Genomic DNA, 25,555 nt, shown 5'->3' on the forward strand with positions numbered 1-25,555 from the left:
GCTTACTTGTGAACCATGCAGAGATTTCTCTGTTTTGCTTTCCATGTGTAGAACAAATTCCTACAGGAATCAAGTGACATCGTAAGTCTATATATTTTCTGGAAGGGACTATTAATGCATTTTATTAAACAAATTTTCAGAAGTGCTTAAATTCTTCAAAGATGAGGGCAAACTATCAGAGAAGCTGAATGGTTTAACTGTTACCAAAATGTTTAAAAAAAGGTTTTTATATGCCTGACAAGGATAAGAACTGGGGACCAGACCTAAAGCAGTTAGTAAGAAAAACTGCAATGTCGAAAGTGATTTTTAGAACCAAGTGTAAAGGTAATTTCTTCTACCATATCTGTGAAAAAATGTATTTAGTAAAAGTAAAGAACTCCAACTCAGAGATGGTTTAAGGCAAATTTGAGAGCATTTATTATAGAAAGAGATCATAAATTATAATTTAATAGAAATCAGTAATTTTTCAGCATGTCCAGTTGTAAATTGTTTGCAATTTTTCTCTCATGTAAAAATAAATCCATTTAGTAAGACAGAATTGAAACTAGACACAAATTAGAGCACTCTTTATATGGCAACTTGCTCAAAAATAAAACTTCACCGTAAATTGACTATCACCTACTGTTTATTTAAGAAATAAATTTAGGGAAAAGTTAGGGTCATTTAATGCATTTCAATTTTGTGTTAGGATAGCCTTGAGCAAGAATCTCATTTTAATAAAATCCGAAAAGTTAAAATATATTTTTCTGTGTAAATATATTACTGCTTCAATATTTTCTTCTATACAAATTTAGCTGTTGCTTATGGCGACGTAATTGGCTGGAAAGATGCCAGTTTGTCCTCTGATTCTTCCTTCCCACCAGTCAAACTGGGAATTAGTTTTGGTCGTGACTGTGATTTTGTCTCCAGCTTTGAAAGTCAAGTCACCCGGCTGTTGTCCTTCAAATGAATAAAGGGCTGTCACTTCTACTGGATTGCTGCAAGAGTTACCTAAAGTGAAAGAAATGAAATAAAGAGGAAATTACTAAACTGCAGATACAGGAAGTCCTTAAATACACTATTATTAAATGGCAGTAGAAAACAGTGACAAAGACACCAAAATAACTTATACGAGCATATAAACTGCTGATAAAAAAACCCCTTCCTTTCCACCACATTCTTAGGTAAGTGAAATTTGGATTCTAGCCTACCAGTACAGTCTATTTCATAAATAAAGTACTGCTGTACATACAATAAAGATCAGTATTTTTCTCTGTATGCCTCATATGGTCAGAGACAGTGGGGAAAAAAGCAACGCGTTAAAGAAAGCGTGAGTATTTCCTGAAAGATTGCTGAACAGAACAACTTTCAAGTGTTAGCTTTGGTATGTATTGTCTGTGAAAGTTTCCTCACAGAAATTACAAAACTTAAAGCAGTGATTCTGATTTTTTAACAATATTCAGAATACAAGATGGTAAAATACAAAATAAGCACACTACTTCCCTTCTCTTTCCATAGGGTTTGCAGTACCTAGGATCTTGGTGTATCTCACACACTGAAGAAAACACACAAAACGTGCTAGTGGAAAGAACTGATTGTGGTTTGACATATCGGAAGTGACTTGGCTCGCATAGTGTTATTTTAGACTACATATACAAAGGGCTTTTGTTCTCTTTCCACCAGGCTCCTACATAATTATTTAAGTCCTTAGCTGAGGTTGGACTCATGCCATGAATCTTCTGATCTAGAGTTAAAATCACCCAAAGTCTTGGATACCATTATTCAGCCTCCACTCCTGTTGATATAGCAATGTTTATTACTATTGAACTTTCAATCTAAGTGACTATCTTCAATTTCCTTGTTTGCTCTCAATTCCTTTAACTGCCAGCACAATACAAGGTAGTCACATTTGTTTAATGTCTCACATGAATGCACCTAAAATGGAGGACTAGCTAAGAGAAAATAATGAAGTTGTTTACATGTTCAGACGGAAAGACTTCAGGTTGTATTGCTCATACAGACATGATAATCGCACAAATGCTCAAGCACGCAAGATTAAAGGCTTTTAGCATTAGCTGTACCTGCTTGCTGCCAGAACTGTGTTGCAAAAGAGGAAACCCAAACTCTTCTTAGTCTAAACATCGCAAGTACAGAGCTAGAAAGGATGGTGAGAGAAGCATCAATACATCCTTTCTTTTGGCAGTCTGTCGTCAACAGCCAATACCCACAGAGCTTTTCTTTTAGTTGCTTTTATCACTCCAAAAAAGAAAGAGGAAAAATCCTGTTGTGCCCAAGCCTCCTCAAAACAAACTGTAACCAAAACAGGACAGACAGAGAAGAACAATGGACTACAAAGGTATGCATAAACAGCACAGAGTTGGTTTTTTTTCCCCAGCAATTGTCAGTATATATTTTCATTCCATAGGCCAGTTCTTTGCCTTCATGACCTGCATTTGTAGCAATCCTCAAAGCTTAATACGAAAATCTTTGGCCATGTGCTGGGAGAGTGTTGGCTGCAGAGAAGGCAAATGCTGATTTGCTTGGTCACACAGTCTCTCTCTCCTGATAGCTATACTCATGATCTAAAGTCACACACCACTATTTCTTTTGATGTGAAAACACATTCTGGTTTAACTGAAATTAAGTTATTTTTCTTCATGCAGTTAGAAACTCCTCTTTTTTTTGCAGCTAGCACGGTCGTTGTTTGGATTCAGTTTGAGAACAAGAAGGTAACACCCTGGGGCAGAGTTAATGTTTTTCTTCAAGTAACTTTCCAGTGCTTTTGAGTTTAAATGAAGAGACTGTAAGAACTTACTATTATCTTAGCTGTTGTCTGGAAGACCAAGGTCTTTCTGGGCCTTCTATCTGCAGGTGTGAGGGGAAGGGGGGGCATAGATGGGACAGACCTTGACTGGCATTCAGGCTGGCCAATGAGAATATTCCATGCCATTAGCCTCATGCACCACATTTAATGAGACTTGGGTTTTCCGGCTGGGTTCCAGCAGAACCTATTCCGGTTCTGCTCCGTTTCGGTTGAGTTCCATTCAGAAGTTCCTTTCATTTGATCTTTTGCCGTTCTGCTGTTTTGCAGTTGGCCTCTGGGCATTTCTGCCTTTTTCTCTCTCTCCCTGGGATCAGCTGTTCAGGACCAGGGTGCTCTCTCTTCCCAGGACTGGCTGGTCTGTGCGGACGGAGTTTTTGAGGAATTGCACTGAGTACCTTTTATTTTATATTTTTTTTTCATCTTATATAGGTTACTATTATTATTAGTAGTAGAAGTATATTAGTATTGTTTTGTTATTTTATTGGACTGTTTTCATCTCAATCCATGAGTTTCTCCCTTCCCTTTTGATTCTCTCCCCTATTTGGGGGTCAGGGAAGAGTAAGTGAGCGGGTACTGTGGTTTCGATTGCTAGCTGGGGTTAAACCACAACAAAACCAAACCAGACAAGAATACCCACGTATATCGGGTCCTTATCTCCATCAGTTACTTCCACTAAAAAAGGACAGCAATACAGCTTTTCTAAATATCTTTGTTATTTTCACATCAAGCATTTGATGAAGACAGGATGATACGATGTGTTCCCATGCAATGTGTGGTTTGAAGCTAGATATTTTGATTGTGGAAATCATAGCAAAAACCACAAAAGTAAAAGACACTTTGACTTTTTACTCCTAGTTTTAATACAAGAACAATAAGAAAACATTAAGATGCTAAGACATGAAAACAGTTTGGACTCCATTGCACACAAAAGGGAAGATGAGGTGTTTTAGCCCTGTGCCACATTCAGGCAGCACACTTGGGTGAAAGTGCATTTTATGTTACGGCAAAGGCTACAAGTTCCTATACTTTGAGTTCCTAACCATATGTGTTGCCATCACCTAAGTGTTCAAAAGGATAACCACTCAAGGAGAATTAGAGCTCTTATATATTTATAATTGACCAAACTATGTCAATATACTTGGAAAAATTAGATAATCGACATCAAAAGAGACTGAAAGTGCTAGAAGTGACTGTGAGAGCTTCTTTTCATTACATGCAATAGAAGAACCGTTACCCCACTTGAATATTTGCGACATGTAGCAAGGGCAGCAAGTAGTAGTTACCTCCTCCATAGCTGAATTTGCTTTAATAGTAGGACTATAATATGTTTTACACAAACTACTGAGTATAATGAAATCAGCTCAGTAAAAGTAGGAAGAAAAATTAAGGGAAACTAGACACAGCTTAAAGCATGAAAAGGTGGAACAAAAGAAGGGCATGTGAGATGTTAAAGTGCAGGAGGGCACTTGATGCACCATAATCATACCTCCAGCCACTGTTAGCTCAGTCATACGAACAAGATTGTTTATGCATTTCGCTTCCCACTTTTTGCCCCTGTGGATGTGTATATTTCCAAACATGCAGAAATCCCAAAGCACTACATCCGACTGTGAACAATGATTTCTGAGTCCTTGCCCCATTTGCTACCTGCTATCATTTAAAAACATTTCTGGCTTTATTCTTGGCAGTTATTTCACAAAAATTCCTATTTAATTTTTCCTAGTAGCTCTTTCCTATACTATAGTTTCATTTTCTTTCTCACAAAGTTTCTAATCTCAGTGCTTTACTTCTGTACTTTTGTAGCATGAAACAGATAAAATTCCATAGCTATTGCCTCCAGACTGCAGCATCCCATGCTTCATGGTTATATGGATCATCCTAACAAATATGTAACTTAAATGAATGCACTGTTATGAAATCTACCACATATACTATAAGGGAGATCTATTTAATGTTCTTGTTTCCCAATTTCAGTTTTACAGGAAAGTGTTTTAAAAAAAAAAATTGTTACAGTCAACAAGAAGATTGCTGAGTATTGAAACCACATTTGCAGCTCACACAAGATGGTGCTACAGTGCTACATACAGCATATGATACTGAAATCATTGAGATTTATGAGCATGCACACTGAAATAAAAACAAATCACATTGTGGAAAATCCTAAATTAATGGTATCTGAATACACACAGCACACTTCTACAAACACAGTGGTCAAAACAGAAATACAGAAATTTTGGCTGAAGAGCAATTAATGCAGCAGCCAGCATACATATTCAGTGCTCTAGCACACATGGGTATGGCGTATGCTGGATAACAAATGGCTCTGACCACAACATCCTTTCATTTTTATTCATTTTTACATACCAGCATGATGTGAACTTTTTGCTAAAGACTACTGCTATGGATTAAGGACATGATGAGGTATAAACTAGAGTGAATTTGCAGCCTCTTGGGCATGCTGCAGTATCAGCTCCAGAGAAAGGGCAATAAAACTGTCTTTAATCACAGCACATTTACCACAGATTCAAAGCATTCTCTAGAAAGTCGCTACAGAATAGATTCCCTGGCTATATTTCTATTAATCGATTGAAGAGTGCCAGAGCTTTGCTTTGACTTTGAGGCCAACTGGCATAGACTGGTCACACACATACTAGTAAACGCTCACCATCCAGAGAGAAGAGCCACATCTACTGGTTTCTATGCTGGTTTCCATTACCTACTGGTTTCTATGCTGGAGTAACTCTTAAACCATAGCTATGAATTATCTGGGAAAGCACTAGGTGAGAATAATGCTTTCTAACAACACAACCACATAGGTAACCAAATTATAGTGCTTGGGCCCATGCCTTTACGTTGTTTAATTTACGAGTAGATGTAGCCACTAGTTTCACATTCTAATATGAAACTATAAAATATTAGCAAACCCATAGGCTGATTCTAAGACTGGTTTTTAGAGAAGAACAGGTATTTTTCATCATTTTGGGTTCAGCTTATTACGCATGCAAAAACTAGAACCCCATCTATGGCTCTAAAATTTAGATTTACTGGCATAGATGTAAACATCCCCTAGCCACTGAATGCCTGATGCTGAAGATCTTGCAGAAGAATTATATAAAAGCTATAGTGCTGCCTTTGGTATTTGACACAGCAATAAAACTGAAATAAGTTTCATCTGGTTTGCCTTAGTGAGATTGCTAAACATTCACTTCGCAAAATTCACTAATTGCCAGCAATTAGAGAGCTAGCATGATTTTGTGGGTCATATGTGCAAATATTTGATAGAAACTATAAGTGGACTAATACCAACTGTTACTACTGGTTTTGCATTAATCTAGACCATATTAAGGAGATTGCACAAAAAAAGCCCTGTGACCACCAATGAGCCATTTGATCAAGGGTACTGGTGACTGGCAGGGTAATCCTGTTGTTGACTGTCCATATATTATGCACTTTGGGCTAAATCTCTACTTTGGTAAATGGGCTGTAGGTCTGGTTTCTTTTGAAGCTTCTATTGGGAAGCAATATACCATACAAAAATGTGATTGTCTAGGTAGATACATTTTTCCTTGAAACTGAATAGTCTCTTTATCTTTCTCATTTTTTGTGCAACCTTGAGAATGCATGGCTATAGTTTTTGTTATTTAAGTATCAATCTGAATGAGCAACACATTCAACATACTAACTACTACTTTCTCTGTATTCTGTAAAGAAGTAGAGAGGAGTGACTGCAACTGCCACACAAAATGTTGAAAGTCAGATGAATCTCCAGCATCAGAGATGACAGAAGTTGAATAGTGCTGGCATAAAACCTCCACCAAAAAGCATCAGCTTACAGAAAAGCTGTCACAGAATTCTCATTGGTTAAACAGAGACATAGAAAACTAAGCAACCACATGAACCCTGTTTGTGCAGCAGAAGTAAGAGAAAACCAACAAACAGATCAAATGAAGGAAAACAACTACTAGATCTAGGCAGATGCAGACATACATGCTTTTAAAACCAAATATATCTATCGAGCATCAAAAAGGTTTACTGTCACTAGTACCATGTTCAGAGGCACTGACAGAGCAGGTTCCCTGTCAGACACTGTGACCAGCCTGTCCCCAGCTAAGGGAGGGCCAGCATGGGGTGCCCGCAGTAGGGACTTGCATCTCTTTGTACACATGCGACCTTGTGGTGGGGCTTTCTTGTCAATATATGGATCAGTGTGTTGTAAGGAGCTGCATGAGCACACATAGAGCTGCAGCACCACATCTCCAACAAGAGGTTTGTGCAAGGAGGACAGCCTGCACTGACAGAATAAACTGTGTGTGCTCATAACCCATGCTGACTCTGAGAGCAGATGTGTATGAACGTAAAGCTTTGTACACACAACACTTGCTATGCATGCATGCCTGGAAGTGCAGTGAAACTTTGGAGGTTGCATTTAGAAATCTCAGGTGTTTATTAACTTTTATAGCTGTCTAATATTGTCAGTTATTTGTTGTAATGCTGGTATTGATCCTGAATGTACACTTCACAGATTACTAGCTAATTATCTGTCATTAGTGAATTAATAAAGCACTTTGATCCTGATTTTGGTTTAAGCTATATGATCTGAGAGGTATTTCCCTGTGACAGTTCTTGCAAATGTGTCTTTTCGCACAGCAAATATTAGGGTTCACAGGCTGACTGCCTCACAGCCATTGCTGACCTTTAACTAATGATTATAATGAAAGAACTTATTTAACTGCTGATCTAGTAAGGAGGGCAAGTATGCATTGAGATGATGAAGCTAGGATGAGAGCAGGAATTCAGATACATAATAAAAAGCTAAGTTCACTAGCAGTCCCATGAGAAGCTAGGATGAATTATTTTTTTTCAAAACCAAATCAGTTTAGCCTAGGACTGACAGCGTGACTGGGCTACTGTTAAGGTTAAGACTGGGATCAGAGTTTAATGAAGTAAGGGGCTGAAGAGAAAGATTCATTAGTGGACAAGCAGTATCAGGAATGAGATGAGGCGTTAAATGGCAAGAGTATCTTACAGATATTTCTGGATTAGCCACGTTCATCAACTGATAGAGGCAGATCTGGAAACTAAAAGATAACATTAGATCTGTGCAGGACAGGTGAGGGATAGAATAAGATCAACAAATGTCTGATGGTTTATACTGAGGTGGATATGAGTTACTGCCTTACAGTCGAAGTCAGCTTTAAGAGCGGAACTAGAATCTGATTATGGAATCCAGTCAGCAACAGTTATTCAGCTTCTGCACTCCCTGTTAGAAGGGGTCTGAACGGGTGCCGTTCTTACAGTGATTACTGCTGCCCCTGCTCCTTCATTTTTGCAGATTTGAGGATTATTGAGCTGTATTTTGGGCAGGAACTGCAAGCACTGAAGAGAACATTTTCTGCTGGATTCACTACACAGTGCATTAGAATATGGAAGGCAAGAGGTAGGTAAAGGAAATTGCATGCAGTAAATTATGAAGGCATCAGGGTATCTCCTAATGATAGAGATTGCTTCTGAATAGTGCTAGGGCTCATGACAGTAGGAACTAAAGACCTAAAATTTTGACTTGAGGAATGCAGCAGCACTGGACCATAATGATACTTAAAGGTAGGGAGAAAAATGGCTGAAGATTAATTCTGAAGCAGGTAGGTGAATCACTAAGTTCAATCTGTAATACTCACAAGAATGGGATGAAAGCTGGATCTGGCAGGGAGTGCTTTCGGTTCTGTTTGAGCTCAAAGATACACTTAACCTGAGTGTCAGTGGAGGAACGTAAAGGATGGGCAAAGCGATAGGGCAGGAAATTAACTGTGAGGCAAGAAATGAATCTAGGTGAGAGTGAAGGAATATTGATTTTGAAAAGGTCAGGGAGAATGATGTTACAACAATTGAATCATAACAGGACAAAAGCCTGGACAAAAGTGGAGATGGAAAGAAAGGACTCCATCCTTGAAATTATATTCAGAGAACAATCTATAGGAGGACTCATTGCTCAGAAAGTGAGAGCTTCTCAAGAAATTCTACTTGAAGATCACACGTGCTCTGCAGTGATCAGCAACAAGCAATTTCGGATTCTATTTGACCATTTTTAGCTTGGATTCATCATTAGTTAACAAAGGACTACCAGAGTAATGCAGGAAGAGATGGATCTGGAACAAGGGTAGTTATGAGTTGTCTGCAGAAAATGTTATCTAGCAAATTAAAGGGCACAAAGGATAACTAGCTGGAAAATCTTAACAGAGAAATAGAGGGCTGATAAGGATGCCTTCTCACTGACACACTAGAAATACAGATGTAAAGGCCATTACAGACATAGGCCAGCTGTGGAATTCAGGGAGAACAAGTATTACCAAAAAAACCAGAAGATGACAATTAATCTATCAGGTTAAGGGAAGATAAACTGTGATTTTTAATACGTGTTTATAAAGTGGTCACCAGAGACTTGGAAAATACATTTACATCAGTGAAAGGAGCAGTACCAAGGCCAAGTGCCAGTCTGGCCCTGTCCATGCATTGAAACTCCATGTCTCCAAGTCAGAGTAACTCCATTCATATTTACTACTGGGAACAGTCTCTGTCACATGCTAACTTCCAAACTACTAAGGACAGCCCATTACCTTTCCCAGATCAAAATCATCCAAGGAACCTGCTAACAATTTAATGGAATAAGTGATAAAGTTTCAGTGCCCAAAAACATTCCCTGGCAATATTTAATTTATCAACATGGATAGAACCAATGGTTTGAACTGAAAAACTGAGAAACTCCTTTAAAGAGGGCCCACAATAGTACTGAAGAACTCCAAAACAACAAGATAAAACAGACTAGGTAACAGCAATATGATCAACAGTGGGCTTTATCAGATAGAAAGTGTATGAGATGCAAACACTGGGAAGAGATATTGCTGGATGAAATCGAGAATGTGAGGATCAAAAAGAAGTGACAAGATAGGATGGATAACTGGGACAGAGAGACAGAGGGGACAAAACAATTAGAATCTTCTGCATCTATGAAAGCTACAAAGATTAAAGAAAATGTGAGCTGAGGATTAATAGAACCACTGTTGTTCCAAAAACATGTTTCTGTCACCCAGTGTGCAGAAAAAGCCAAATTGTAGCATACAGAGACGAGATACTGTTTATTACAGTGTTGCGCAAGCCTGGATATGCTGGAATAAAGCCAGCACACCAGAAGGAAAAGTAACAGCCATTATATACAAAATCTTATCTCTACATTCACACCCTAAAAAGCCTATTGGTTACACATTTGCATTTTGGTTACGTAATCATTTAGAAGAATGATAATGAAGTTACAAAAACTAACAATGAAGACCGAGATAAATCAAAATAAAGGGGATGTGTACATAATTTAAAGAAAATTCGATATAGAGAGACAGATTTTGAATATGAATGGATATATTCCAAATCCCAGAACTCTAAACACAGAGACATATTAGAATTCAACATAATACAATACGGAACACAGATGTTACTCATTAGTTTGATGATCATTAATCCAACAAAAAGCCATGAGTTCTATAAAGTGTTTTAATACTAGTAGGTTTGAAAGGAGAAAAGTCTCTGTCTACAATAATGGAGCCTGTTCCAAGGTTACTGAAGATGAAAAAGGAAGCTGGCAAACAGAAGACTAGAGGGATGCAAAGTCAGGAGGGAAAATAAAGGTGTATTTGTGATTAGTACCTTTATCTGTTCCCTGACTGTAAGAAGAAATGCCAGCACATGTGTTAAATGGTGCAGCTGTTTCAAAGAGACTAAGGAAACAGGTCTAAAACTGACCTGTTGATATTAATTTAGAAACCTGTTAAGAACAGCATTAATCAGGTTGAAGACTAGACTACCAATATGGAGAGAGACACTGGATGGCATGTTGTCTGATAAAATGCTAATTCTTCAACTGTCTCTTCTCCAAAGAATTATGGAGCTGAAACTACTAATAGTCTCAGTGATACAGCACCTTTTTCAAGAACAAGGCAAATCCAATGTCTTGGTTATGTATGATCAATCATTCTGGAGAGTATCTACCTTTTACTATATCTAAACTTACCCTCTTGGTTTCCATTATATTTTACATCTTTTTCTGAAGTATTATGTAAAACAGCAGCTATGAAAATAACTTATGAACATAAAGTTATGCCCAACAGATATTTGATTTCTCAGGTGAATTGTGTCAGGGAGAGTCAAAGAAGCATTAGTAGGGAACTGAGAGGGAGGGTGTGGAAGAAGGATGTAAGTCTCAGTGCTGGATTTCTGACCAAACCACTAATTATTCTTACATACTAGTTTCCTGCAAGATGTTCAGTCCTTTAAGGACCTCATGCCTTACGTCACTACTACATTTTGGAATTGCTTTTAAGTAGGAGTTTTAAAACAAGAATGAATACTAGTTTTAAATTCAAGATATGTGAATTAACAGCAGTTTTGATCATAATACTTCGAATGAGTCACACTCTAATGAGTAAGAACAAAGAAACAATTGAAGACAGGCTTTGCTAATACTCTAGAAGACAATCTTAGAAATAGTTCAGTTGTCTGAAAGCATCCATGTATGCAACTAAACTTGTTATAAAATACTGAAACAACATCACCTCAAAATATCCACTTTATGACCACACGCAATAATTAAAATATGACAGATACAGTATTGTATTCCATGTGACTTCTGGAAAATCGGCATCTTAGAGATTACAACCTCATTAGGCATAGTTCACTGGATACTTGGTAACCTTTTATGGATGTAAAAGTTTAATGCAATTAACAGTCCTTGCTTTGATGATATTTGCATTCTGAGGCCTTACTATTCTTAAGTAGTTTCTCACAAATACTGCTTAGGTAATGTGAACTTCGGCTCAAAGTTGGGGCTCAGGCCCACAAAGCTGATGTCAAGTTCATGTTCACAGCTAGGCTGCACAAAAATTAAGTCATATTACTGAATAACCCAGGTTACAATGTCATGATGAGCAGAAACAAAATATCTTATAATGTTAAGATTCACTTACTTGGCACTTATGTCCATTCTCAGGCTTTATCATTTATTACACCTGGTGACAGGCCTAAAGCAGCAGGATCTTTGGGAAGTGACAACTGGTCTCTGGTTAAGGACTTATGATGGAAGTGAAGTAAGGAAGGTCAGAAAAAGGATGAAAGGAAGTGCCGTATGAGTTATTACACAGAGAAAAAGCGGGCAGTAAACTAAAAGATGTCATGGCTTTCCTCTCTCAAGACAAGATGGAACATCAACTGGGGCGTGGGGAAAATGGAGTAAAGCAGTAACATATTGGAGTGTGTTACACACTGGGACTCTATCAAGAAATCAACTTTTCAGGTCCTGTATGGCAACAAAATATTACTTGTGCTAATGCCTGCTTAGAATTAAAATCTCCATGCAACTCTCATTCATGAAGAAAAACAGTAGCCCAACTGTATCGCAAAGACCAGAAGTCATGAAAATAATTTAAGTTCTTGAATCACACCAGTATACAGATCATTTATTTTTTCAACCTAATGTGCATCATTTTCCATAATCTTGGATCACACATCTTAGCCTTTAACCTAAGAAGAAAGGGTTTTATCTCAGGTTCTAGAGCAGAATAGACTTACAAAATTCATTTTAGTTGTTTCTGCACAAATAACGAACCAAGTGTTTGTTCAGTCTTAAAGTGAAATCTCAAATGTCCTATCTACATTAAACTAATTTCCTTAATTGCCTTTTTTAATTTTTTTGGTAATGTTGACTCACCTCAAAAAACCCTCAGCATACAGAAAACAACCACCTCAGATCTCGCTGCACAGATGTTTGAGAAGGCCTAAATATGCACAGTAGATTTGACATTTTATATCTACAGGTACTAATCTGCTATAATCAGATATAAGCACAAATCTTTCTGTACAGATACTTGAACTATGTCATATGCCACCACTGATCCAATTAATCTCCAATAATGCTTATCTGATCATAGGTCAGGAGACATAATATTCAGCAAATCACACTCAGAACAAATAATCTCTTGCCTTAGTTGTTGTTTTGCCACTAACAAGGGCTTGTTTGGGGTAAATAAACAGAACTGCTTGTCTTTCTCTACTGAAAAAAAAAAAAGTTTCTTAAGATTCTCAAAGTATTTAAATTCAACATTGAAATCTGAAAACATTTCCTTCTTCATAGCTTAAAAAACATGGATGGACATTTTGGGGTAACTGAGCTTTGCTGACACTGCAGTAAAGCAGCACCCATCCAATGCCCACACAAATGCCTATTTGTGCTGTCAGCTGCACAAACCCCCTGTGAAGAGGGGGGGCTGGCACCAATTGCTTTTCTCTACAATCACTTTAAGGCAAACAAGCGCCTCATACCCAAAAGACCTGATGTCTGTTTTGTCAACGCAGCTGTAGATTTATGGCAATATCAAAACATTCAGGGTACATTGGATAACATCAAGGAAGGCCTGTATCATTCCAGGAACTACATTCTTGAATACCTCTCAGTACTAAATGGACAGCCCAGTCCTGGGAGGAGTCTGAAACCAAATGCTAAGCCCAGTGTTACAAAGTTGGTTGCAGGAATAGATTAATAACTACATTTTCCATTAGAGAAAACTATTCCATGTTTAATACTTGCTGCTAAAGACAGTACAAAGCCAAGTTAGCCACAGATGTTCTGTACAAGGTTTGCTACCATGTGTTCTGCTCCAGAGCCTCAACAGATCAGAAATCCATCATCAGGTGCAAATCTTTACGAATGGAATGCAGTTATTATACACACTTCTATAACAGACTCCTAAAACCCAGAAAAAGGCTCATTTTTTGATGTCTTCCACATAAGCTGGAAATGGACCATTTCAATGGAGCTTCCATGTCACCAACTTGTGTCACGACTGAACAGTGTCACATCTGGCAAACTAAACTGGTGGTTTCATTGGTGGTTGAAACAGACCTGATGATATTTAAAGTTTAAGTTACTGTGCAAATTAAGCTCATTCAGTATGAAAAATATTTCACTGTTTTTGAGTTTCTGGCCTACTAGGGAACATGCTGGCTCATCATCTTCATCTGCTGATGGAATGCTTTCTATCTTTGCTTCAGCACACTCAGCTTTTGCATTAAAGAAGTGCCTTTTTTGTCAAGCATCTGTGGATGTATTTGATATTTAGGATATAAAAAACCCACCTCCTGCTTGAAAGAGTCAATTCCGTAACTACTCTTGCTGATTACTTTTTGGATTTTTCTGCCTTTTCAAAAAACATTTAAATTTCCATTCAAACTGAAATGGTCAAATAAACTTTATCAATGTCAAGGGCTTTATTATGTTCAAGATTACATTAATGCAAATAATGCCTGTGCTGAAATCATACTGCAAAAGCTGAGATGCAGTGCTAAGTATAGCCTTCATATTCTGAAAAGTAGAGTACAGTGATGAGAACAAAACACTGTTTTATTCAGGTCAAATTGACGATTTAAGAATGATTTTCAGATTTCTTATTATGCTGACAAGCTTCTCCATGTTTCCTCTACACATACGGAGTGAATATCTCAACCTGAAAACAGTCTCTGCATCTTGCTTGTAAAACCTCTGTACTGTCAGATTCAAGAGTTCTGCCAATGTGCTACTGGCACATAAGGCAGTTCACTTGAAATAAATCTAAGCTTTTACCCCACTCTGGGAAACAACCTACAGCCTTAAAAAAAAAAAAGAGTCATAAACCCAAGTTAATCCTATATAGTTTCTGCCAGTTTTTATAGTAATGTTTTGTGAAATACTGATCAAAAATTTTGTTAGTCTTGCATGGAGGAAAACTTCTCTGCACTGGTTAGAAAAAATGGTTAAAATTAATAGAATTATATGAGACAAAGAGGTATCTCATATGGAAACATACAAAATAATAGTATTGTACAAGGCTTCGTTTGTGAAGTGTTGGTGACAATTCTCATCACCAATGTTTAAAACTGGATGAGGAACAGGATGACCAAGAACAGAAAGCCTGTTTTTCCAGAAAATGTGAGTGACCTTGTTGGTTCAACCAGCAACATCCAGCTGTCTGACCTGCACGATGTGATGATGAACTAGCATAGCCAAGACTGACTCAGGACCACAGGTCTCTCCATGACAGAGAACACACCACTTTTTGGGGAACCATGGCATGTAATTTTACTGCTTATGTAAAACCATATTTTAAGTGGTTCTTCCATCAGAGTAAAAAATAATTTCCAAATAAAGGAAAGTATTATCAGAGTCTTCCCTTAGCCCTTAATATAGAGTAGATGTTCAGTATTTTTCCAGGAAGACATACAGCATTTACTCCCATCTCCTTCCTGCCTCTCACCTGAGATAAGGACAGTGGTGGGGACTGTGCGGAAGATAAGGTGTTCTCAAAAATGCAGTTTTCAGATGCAGAGAAGTTTCTTGTCCCTGGTATCAAGATGGCTCTGCAAAGCTTCACCCTACCATTACTGCAAAATGATTTCCATTTACTTGATGAGTGTCAGCTTTCATCTCAAGCCAATCAAGCACAGGGCATTTTGCTGCAGTCTGGATAGAAATCCTGTATATCCATCACTTCCTTGAGGTACTTAAAGTCCTGTTTGGCTTCTATTAGTATTAATGAAGCAGAAGCTCCCATACTCCCAAAGGCTTTTCTAGATAAACAGATAGGAAAGCAATTTAAACTTGCCTTTGCCCTAGTACTTGAACAATACAGAAAGAAAATACTACCAAATGTGGTACACAGTTTTGAAACAACTTTTAAAGCATATATTTCATAAATATGCTAAAACATTAAGCTGCATGCTTTACAAGGGCCTTAGACAAAAGACTTCAACTTATACCACTTAACGTTTGTATGTTCACAAGAACAGTTTCACATTTTAACTGCTGTGAATCAGAATTATCACCATAATACTGCCTTGCACTTAAAAAATAAGTGTAGATTGCACTGAGATTTTCCTATGATTTAGCTCTGTTTTCCTAATTTTTATTCCAAGCCATTAAAAATGATGAGAAAAAATGCTGTTCCCCCATGCAAGTATATCTGGTTCGTATTTAGCATAAGAGCCCTCCGCCAACGCATGCACACATCAGAAAGACCCCGATTTCATCCTAACACGTCTGACCTCAATCTCTCTGTGTCTTGTTGTATTATGAGTTAGCTGATTATATGCAGCAAGTTATTTGTTTCAGTATGACCAGTGAAGTCCTGCATGCTACATATTTTCCTCTCAGCTTGCCACAACATAAGCCATAAGCAGCTTGATTATCTGACTTATTACATTCATGACAGTAATAGTCATCCTAGTAAAAGTGAATCAGGGATAAAAATAGTCTCAAAAATAATTTCCTGGGATTTCCTGGGTTTGGTTAGCATTAAGAAAGAGCTCATAATAGCAAGAAAATTAATACTGTGGGGGACCACCAGATGGATGTTTTATTCTTCCGGTAACTAAATATAAACATGTCACAAGCCTTGCCACAAAAAACACAAAAACAGACCAAGCTTAGCTAAAACTCTTAAATACAAAACAAAAGGTACTTTAGTTAATTTCCAGGGGGTTGACTTCTTCGTGTTTACTAAATTAGTAGACAATTACATGAAGGATTATGACAGATACATCATATATTTCACTTTGTAAAAATTTTCTAAAACAAATATCTATTAGTCACACTGAGTTGCCTTGTTGATTTTACAGTTTATAATCTGCTGGAGCTCCTCTTCAAGTGACAGTACACAAGGAACGGATTATTGCACAGCTTCATGAGGGTTCTTGCTTACAATGTGAAGTAGTTCTACTTGATGTGACAGGAAATCTCTGCCTTTCTTGAAAAAGGAGTTTTTAATGAACTGAAGGATGAAAAGTAGCTTTGTTTTTTTAGTTCTGAATATACAGTACACATCCACAGCAAGATGTGTACTGTGCAGGCACATATCTGATTTCATCTGAGTTTGTTATTTTAATTATTTTATCCAGTTTTCAGTTAATTATTAAAATCAGTATCTTTCATTCACCATAAAGAAATGTCTACTCCATGTTCTCATGGGAGAAAAAATTCATTAACCAGTTAACTTCCTTATCTACAAGGAGTAACAGCACAGAAATATTACAGGAAAACATGAGAATTTCATTTGAAAGAATGGCTTCCTTTATCAGCACACCATCAGGTAGAGGAGATTAATCCATTTATGTCTGAGTTCTTATATCTCCATTAATGAACAGAATTTGAAAAGTGTACAGTTTAATGCCTATGAAAATGACTGACAACATTTCTGAAATATCAGCCAGTCTTAGTAACAAAAATAAAATATGTTTCCATGGATCATTTCATTTCCAGTTCGAAAGCAAAATGCATTTTTCCCTCATTGTGAACCATGGAGTCTCCTTCTGTCCTTAAAAGCAAAATATTTTGGCTTCCTTCTCCCCTCCTGGTCTATGCAGATAGCATGGCACTAAAAACATTTTATAATCTTACTTAACTAAAAGCTTTTGATTAATTTTTATTACAATTCATGTTGGCAAATGAATCTGCAGAATGATGACAACATTAAATCATCTTAATCCAGAACAGACAGAAAGAAGCAAAAATTGCAATATTGACACTATTCTATAAAGACACACTTTAAGCATATTGTTTCTGACAACACACAAAAAGCAAGAATTTATATAATATACTGTGAAAATGTTAACCTGAGACCACAGAGCTAACTGAATTTTATTGGCTCCACAACTAATGAAATACTTCTATTTTACTATCCTGGTGTTTTGTTTTAATTACAATCAATAAGTCAAAAGTCACTCATCAAGAGGAGATTTGGGTACACTTAATTTTCTCTTATAGTGTAGTTATCAGAATTTTTTTGCCAGTATTTCTAAATGTGGAACTGCATAGCTGTTATAAATAGCAGCATGTTACATTTCCAGTTAAATTTGAGCTGTTCTAAAATAGTACTAGTTTTGTTAAAGCTATGTTAAGAAAAGCATATCATAAAAATAACACAACTGTTTTGATACACATGTAGCAAAGCAAGTCTGTATTAAAGTGGCAAACACACAGAGCGATACTCACCTTTAGCAGCTCTGACTAAAAATTCCACTGTTTCACTACACTGCCTTTAAACAAGCCTAGCAGCACCCATAATTAAAGGTACTATTTAATACAGAGACAGCCAGAATAGCATCCAAGTTCAATGTTATATTTTGTTTTTTCACTGAATTTGATCAATATCATCCTACAGGATAGTAGTTCTAAAAAATAACAAGATCATAAGTCAGATGGAAACTGAAGTGCAGAACATGTATGCAAGTAAAATAAGTGAAATGGGAGGTGAAGTCACAAGTAAAAAATATGCTACCGCCCTCAGAGAGCTGCAAAATAGATTTTTTTAAAGCTTTTTATCTCAGAAGCAGTCTACAAATTCTTAGACCTGTGCTGTCGTAGTGCATATTTTCTTAAGTGGCCACAGAAAACCCCATAATTTACTAAGAAAAAGAAATTCACATACAGATCATCATGTTTCCTGCACAAAATACACTTCAGGAGGTATGAAAATCTGCCTTGGAATACTCACAGCAAACAGATTCTCATAGATCTACCGAACCATCTGGCATTCACAGACTACTGAAAGAAACATCAAGAACACCTCTGAAATTATATAGAGAATTGGGCCAGACTTGATTCCTGGAGAAGTGCAACCATGAAAAGCAGCATCTCTGAGAGAGATTTAGTTAACACAAACCAAATTTAAAACAACTTCATGGTACCATGTAATCAGAAAGAGATGATGTTGCCTCAATGGTTTTAACATACAGTAGCAATGTATAAAAAGGTTAAAATAAATACACAAATAAATAATCAAAAAGTAAGGACTGGAGTTTCCTCCAAATTCATCATGGCTTTTAGGAAACCAAATCTTATTGATCTCAGTGAGTTCACACCTCAGGATTTGCTATTTGTAGCACTATTTAAAATTTGAGAAGAGAGAGAAAATGACTTGTGACAAAGAGCTCATCAATCTGTTTAGCAATCGAAAGAAAGATAAAGGAAGATCAAAAGGTGATTCGATTACAGCACAAATGTCTCAAAGGGAACAAGCAGGGAACAAAAAAATGCTCTGGGTAGGAAAGGGCTCTTTAATATAGTGAATAAAGCCACAATAAACATCATTGTCTAAAAGTTGCAGACAAATTCATATGAGAAGGCATGAATTTTTAATAATGAGGTTGACTAATCACTCAAACCCTCGTTGATGGCAGGAGAGTTTTTTTAGCTTCTCAAAAACAGTGACAAATTTCTCATCTGTCTCCATGTCTTCATCAGTAGGCTTGATAAAGTACTTCTTTCAGTATGTAAGAATAAAAATATATGCCTAATGTTCAGTAACAATCTGTTAATATTTTTATATTATTTTCAAAGTGAGAAGTTTCAGCTGAAAATAAATAGTTACAAATCCTATTTTGAGTTTTTCAAAGTTTTAATATGATCAGGTTTGGATGTGATGATTTTATGCACAACGTTCTTAAGGGCTCAATGACTGCAGATAGATTCAAACATCAAAAGAGGGCACTCATTCTTCCCCAAGATAAAACTAAATTTTAAAATATTTAGTCTAAGTATTTGTGGAAGTAAGAAAGGCAGTGTCTCTGAAAGAAATCTAAAAAAAAAGGCCGAAAAAACACCTTGAACACTTAGGCTTTACATGCACAAGTTCTTCTGAGTTTCCTAAGCAAATCATATGGCTGCTTAAAAGATGCAAACAGCATCATTACTTCCTTCTAATTATGACAAAATACTTACAACTCTTACAAAAACAAGTGCTTTTGTGTTTATGATGAGCATTTTTTCTTACAGTATTGTAGCCACAGACACACCCTCTTGTTCATAAGCATTCCTGAAAGGGAACACATTACTGCAGAGAGACAGATTGAAATGCTAAGCAAGTATGTATTTTCAACGGCAGAGAACCCAAGCCTATGATGATTTCTGGTATCTGTGAATGAATAGTGAAAGAACAGTGTCTGGAAGGAAAAAGTTCTATTATTTTTCAGTCCCATTCCTGCCTCAAGTCTGTTTCCTGACTGTTTCAGCATCTTGGCAATTTTAATTGATTCTTTTACAATCACATTAACCAGTCCCTTTCTGATTTGCTGAGCTGAAGAAAAAGTGAAAAAAAACAATTTGACTTCTGATTCTAAACTGATTGCCTGTTAATGATTCAGTTCACACCAATGACCCAGGTCCTGCTTTTACTAGCAGATTGTTACTCCTGCTGCTACCAGTTCACTACAGTTCAATGCAACCACATCACTGCAATGTTTTCAGAATTGTACAGTGTTCAGCAACCTGCCAGAAGGATAGACAGGTAAGTCAAGCAACCGTTTATCTACAGTTTTAGTTACTTGCTGCTCCATGACAGAACCCCAAGCACAAATAGCTAGAAAATACAACACTAATGAAAAACTAATATCTACTATCAGAAATTCTAATGTGACAAATTAACAGCCTAAAGTATCAAAAAAAAAATGGTTCTAGTAGAATAAAAGAACCACAAGTCATTTATACTATAGAAATGGTACAGAACTCTGCAGAAACCTCCTATCTAGATAAATTAAAGCTAGATCGTGGAATAACCAGTCAGTCCTTTTATTAGGTTGTATAACATAGAGGGAACAAGTAGAAAAATGAAGCTGAAAATTCCTAATTCTAGTAAGGGATGATGCATGAACTCTCACACTAATAAGCAAATCTAATTTCTTCATCTGAACAGTCTTCCGAAAAATCTCTACTAGTGTAGCAACGTCATACCTCACTGAATCACAACTGTATCAGCTATGAGTTTGGTTAATTTTTTTCCAGAATTGTAAAAGGTCTCTGCAAATTATTATTTTTTTTAAATAAAATTTATGGTGTTTCTAAGTTTCTGGAAAAAAATTTAAAGCACTACTGAACCTCATCTACAACTAAATGCATTACCTTAAGTATTATTCAGTTACATGAAAACAATTTACTTGCATCTGAGTTCAAGTTTCACATTATCAGTTTAGAAAAACATGTTTTTCATGTAACCTGAAATAGGTTATATTATACTAACTATTTAGATAATTCAGGTCCATATAAAGTAATAAAAAATGTTTTATCCGTGAGCCTAGCTCTTCTTCCATCTAATGAGAAGAATTAATGTTTCAACCTTTCTACTACTTTTGTAACCGTTGCAAAACCAAAGCCTCATAACAGAATGTCAACATCTCGCCTCCCCACCCAAAAGCAAGTCCTTACTACTGGCAACCCGGCCAAGCTCAACATCAAAACCTACCCCTGCACCAGCCATTATACCTAAAATGCAGCTTCCTAAAGATTAGTTTAGTGAACTCTTCTATTAGTTATCTAATAACTTTAACCTAGAAAGATGAAAAAAATGTTGAACTTTTTTTTTCAGATTGCTGTAGAACAACCATTGCAGCAACTAATCCTGCAATAAAACTGGCTGGTACGAGCTGCTCTGCTTGAAATCATCTGGACTATAAACAGTCAGGAAGGGATTACTGACAGGCAGTATGGATTTAACGCTCCATCTACTCCATTACCCAGCATTAATACACCCTTTGTTACTGATGGGAAAGGGACAGTAACTCTTCTCCAGCCTCTCCTCAACATGCATGTAGGCTACGGTATTGAGACACGCAGGGGAACTGACTTCAGCCTTGATTTTTCCTGTGATAAGAACAATTCTTTAGCCTTTAGAAACAAATAGTACCTCTGTGGTTTCAGATAGCATTTGAACTGCTACCTATGGAAATAAAATCTGCAATAGGAAGCAAAATGCATTTTATTTTCAAGTGGTGCATGTACTATGTGAAAATGTGTGTACATATTCACATATATATAAATATGAAATACAGAATGCCTCGATCCTGGTTTTGATCCTAGCAGAGACCACTTAAACATTTATTAATCAAATGGACAATATATTTAATGGGATAAACAATCTCTTTCATTGACTTTGAAACAGCTAACAGTCTTTTACCCATGAAAGATAAGACTCCTGGTGGGAGAACACTAAAGCAACTAAATGAACTTAACCACTTTTTTCCTAACAGATCACAAGTTTCCAGATCATGGGCCCCACAGTTCAAGAGTTACATTGCAAACACTACAGAGTAAGATTCTCCCATTAGAGTTGAAACTGCTTTAAACTTCATAGAATCAGAATAGAACAATGAACAAGTGGTATCTTTTTGGTATAATGCAGAGTTATCTCAACTCAGTACAAAAACATCAGGGAGTATAACTGCAATGAAAATCTGTGTTTATGCGAGTATAATCAGATATGACCTGTGGAAGCACTTTTTAATTAAAATAGGAGTTATAGTACCTTGCATAAGGATTTGGACACAAGCTGGTTATATCAGCTTTCTTTTGCACTTCAATTAGGTAGTAATGTAAACCAGTTTTACTAGTTTCAGTTCATTTTTCAAGCTCACTGAATAAAGCAAATGAACTTTTGCTGTTTAGAAAAAGAAGATCATTGTTGGAATGTAAAGCCAGGGAATAAGGTTCACATTTATGAAATATCTTCAGGACAGCATGCAAGATATACATTTCATTTTAACACATGGACAACAAAGAAAAATACTTAGGGCCAGATACTGTTAGATGCCTTCCAAAGAACTTTTAGGACTTTTCAGATTCCACACTGCATTAATAAAACATGTGTAAGGTCAGTACTCACCCACGGAAGCATAATCATTTGGAAGTTCAGGATAAAGTTTGTTTGTATTCTTTTTAGCTGAAACATAAAATAGTAGCAAGTTATATGATCCACTAACATACATTGTTATATTTCATACACTGCTTTTGTAATACATGTTCAATAGTTATAAAATGACCACAGTTATCTAAGGTGCAGCACAGAAGAAAGAAAAAGGACTTTTCCTTATGTATCCTTGTCCAGAGAAATAAATCAAGTTAACAACTGGGGCTGCACAGCAAAACCTCACTCTCAGTGGCGCACTTTGGCAGACAAAGTGTTATGGAGCCAAAATTCTGCCTCCTCTGCTCTACTGTAAGACCTCTACCTATTAAAAGATGACAACCTAAAAGAAAACACAAGTGCTCTAGAAACCTGAAGTTTCTAGAAGTAGGACTAGTAGTTTCTAGCAGCACTGTTCTTTTTACTAAGAAGTTTCATTGCACCATGGGGTTTCTATGTATCCAATAACACGAATGCTCCTTTGAACTATTATATGCTCCCGTAACTATGCAAACATCAGTTCTATACCAAATCTGTCAGAGAGAAAAGGTTTGTTAATATAAAACAAACAAAACCTTTACCCTTTATCATTCAGGGCACTATCCCAACATGCCTTCAGTGTTTGCCCAAGGAAGAGCATTAACAAAATATTTTTGTAGAGACAGCAACTACTATAATAATTGCATAACATTCATTAGCTTTAATGCTCTAATTTTATATAGAGAATACATCAATCATTATAAAAATGTTTTTAACCTGGTGCTGTTGGTCTAACAGCAGGTTTAGGTGGGTCTGGTCTTGATGGTGGTCTAGCAGGTGGGTCATTCACCTAAAATGTACAAATTTTTATAAAAAGCTATGTCACATCTGGAAGCAGATTGTAGCTTCAGAGCCTAGAGGTATTCAAGTTACACTGAAAAAAAAGAAAAGTCACACTTTCTCCACTGAAATTGTATGAAGTCAAGAAGCACACTAAAGAACCGGTGACACACAAGACTGTAAGTAATTCACTGTGGGTTTAACAAAGATGTTTACCAGTAACATCAGCATCTACAAGAAAACATCTTCCACAGTGCTCAGTACAGTATTGTAAATTTGATTATTTCAATGGAAGACAAAAAAACCCCAAAAAATTAAGAGTATCCACATCAAACCTGGTATGCTAATTTTTTTCAGATTAGCTTGATTAGAAATAGTTGAACAAACTTTTCTAATCATCACCTTAGATTTGATTATGGACTATTATAAAAACAAGGATATACTTTGTTGTTCTGGAGGATAAAGAACAAAACCAGCAACATTCTTGTCCAGAAGAGTCTACCAGGGCAATACTTGAATGAATGTATTACTCACATGCACTAACTGCAATGTGTTATGCCTTTAAGCATCCAATAGAGACGTTAAGAATGCCACATGAAAGTCAACATTACTGCTAACCAAGAACAATCCAGGAACAGAAAAAGCCTGTGTGAAAAAGTGGTGCACAAACCCTCCTGTGTTCCCTTACAGCTTTTCCTGGATTATGTTTTTGTTCTTCATTTTCATATACTTCAGTGAAGGATGCTAGAGTTTCATAAAGATCTTCTGCTTGAGCAGGAACAGGCACATCACCAAGCAAGATGGCACTAGCACGAATATCCTGCCCATAAAACCTGATACAAAAGAAAACATGCCAGGTATTTGATCATCACTACATTTCAATGTCTAGATAAATTAATCCCATGCAAATGTCTTCCCCACCCCCAGCCCTGCATTTCTCCTACTGATCACCTATTGAGAAATGACAGAACTAGTTTGATGCTGTAAATTTTGAATGATAAGTAACTGTAGCAAATTTGAATGCCTATCTACCACCTTATTTCAAAATATTCTTCATCAGTAATATTTTGTTCCTCATCATGCAGTATGCATCAGCTAGACTATTTGAAAAGTGAAGAAACACACATCATTTCTGCAAAACATCGTAATAGATTCCTTAATGATGTAGTAAAATTCTGTAATGGAAATACTGGAACCTCAATTTTGTGAATGGAGACAGCTAAAAGTTACTGACATGCTGTCATTAAAATCAGTATTAGTCTTTGCTGATATTACCAGAATCCAAGTTTTTACAAACACAGAACATATAAGGGCAAGACACTCAGAGGTTCCTCAGATTTTTAAACTTCATAGGCTGTATAAAGGAGGCAGCAATCCATAAGCCAGGTATTTTCTCAAATTCAGTGACACTCTAAACCACGTGTTTTTTTAGTTTCATGTGATCTAGAAGAATGTTTCTCATTATGCAGTAAATACTTCAATAACCTATCTTCTACAATATTGTGCTGGGTTTAGATAGCAAGGTTCTGGTAAGGGATTGGGCTGCAGGGGTGACTTCTGTAAGAAACTGCTAGAAGCTTCCTTCATGTCCGACAGAACCAATGCTAAGCAGATCCAAGATGGACCCACCACTGGTCATGGCCAAGTCCATCAGCAACAGTGGTAGCGCCTCTGAGATAACATAGTTATGAAGGGGGAAAAAACCTGTGCAACAGCAGCTGGTAAAGAGTGAGAACACATAAGAGAAACAACTCTGCAGGCACCAAAGATTCTCCTGCAGCCTGTGGTACAGACAGTAGTGAGGCCGGCTGTCCCCCTGAAGCCCAAAGAGGTCCATGGTGGAGCAGAGATCCACCTGCAGCCCATGGAGGACCCCACGCCAGAGCAGGTGGATGCCTGAAGGAGGCTGTGACCTCATGGGAAGCCCATGCTGGAGCAGGCTCCTGGCAGGACCTGTGGCCCCATGGAGAGAGCAGCCCAGGCTGGAGCAAGTTTGCTGGCAGGGCTTGTGATCCCACAGGGAACCCAGGCTGGAGCAGTATGTTCCTGAAGAACTGCACCCTGTGGAAGGGACCCAGGCTAGAGCAGTTCATGAAGAACTGCAGCCTGTGGAAAGGACCCAACCAAGCTGGAGCAGTTCATGGAGGACTGTCTCCTGTGGGAGGGACCCCATGCTAGAGCAGGGGAAGAGTGT

The 25,555-nt window shown here is 37.1% G+C and overlaps 1 protein-coding gene across 2 annotated transcripts in view; it reads right to left on the reverse strand.

Moving 5' to 3' along the window:
* Window positions 1-393: 393 nt before the first annotated feature.
* Window positions 394-25,555, reverse strand: part of SH3YL1 (SH3 and SYLF domain containing 1) — a 45,539-nt gene continuing 20,377 nt past the window's right edge. Inside the window, exons 7-10 of one of the 2 annotated variants that reach the window (XM_071807023.1) lie at window positions 24,032-24,194; window positions 23,299-23,371; window positions 22,522-22,578; window positions 394-990 (exon numbers count right to left, since the gene is read on the reverse strand). In XM_071807023.1, coding sequence (XP_071663124.1) covers window positions 791-990; window positions 22,522-22,578; window positions 23,299-23,371; window positions 24,032-24,194 — 493 coding nt within the window. In that variant the 3' untranslated portion in view covers window positions 394-790. The remainder of the gene's footprint in view (window positions 991-22,521; window positions 22,579-23,298; window positions 23,372-24,031; window positions 24,195-25,555) is intronic. The other variant, XM_065833165.2, reaches the window with a different exon arrangement.

Source organism: Patagioenas fasciata, chromosome 3, assembly GCF_037038585.1.
Source record: "Patagioenas fasciata isolate bPatFas1 chromosome 3, bPatFas1.hap1, whole genome shotgun sequence".
NCBI lineage: Eukaryota > Metazoa > Chordata > Aves > Columbiformes > Columbidae > Patagioenas > Patagioenas fasciata.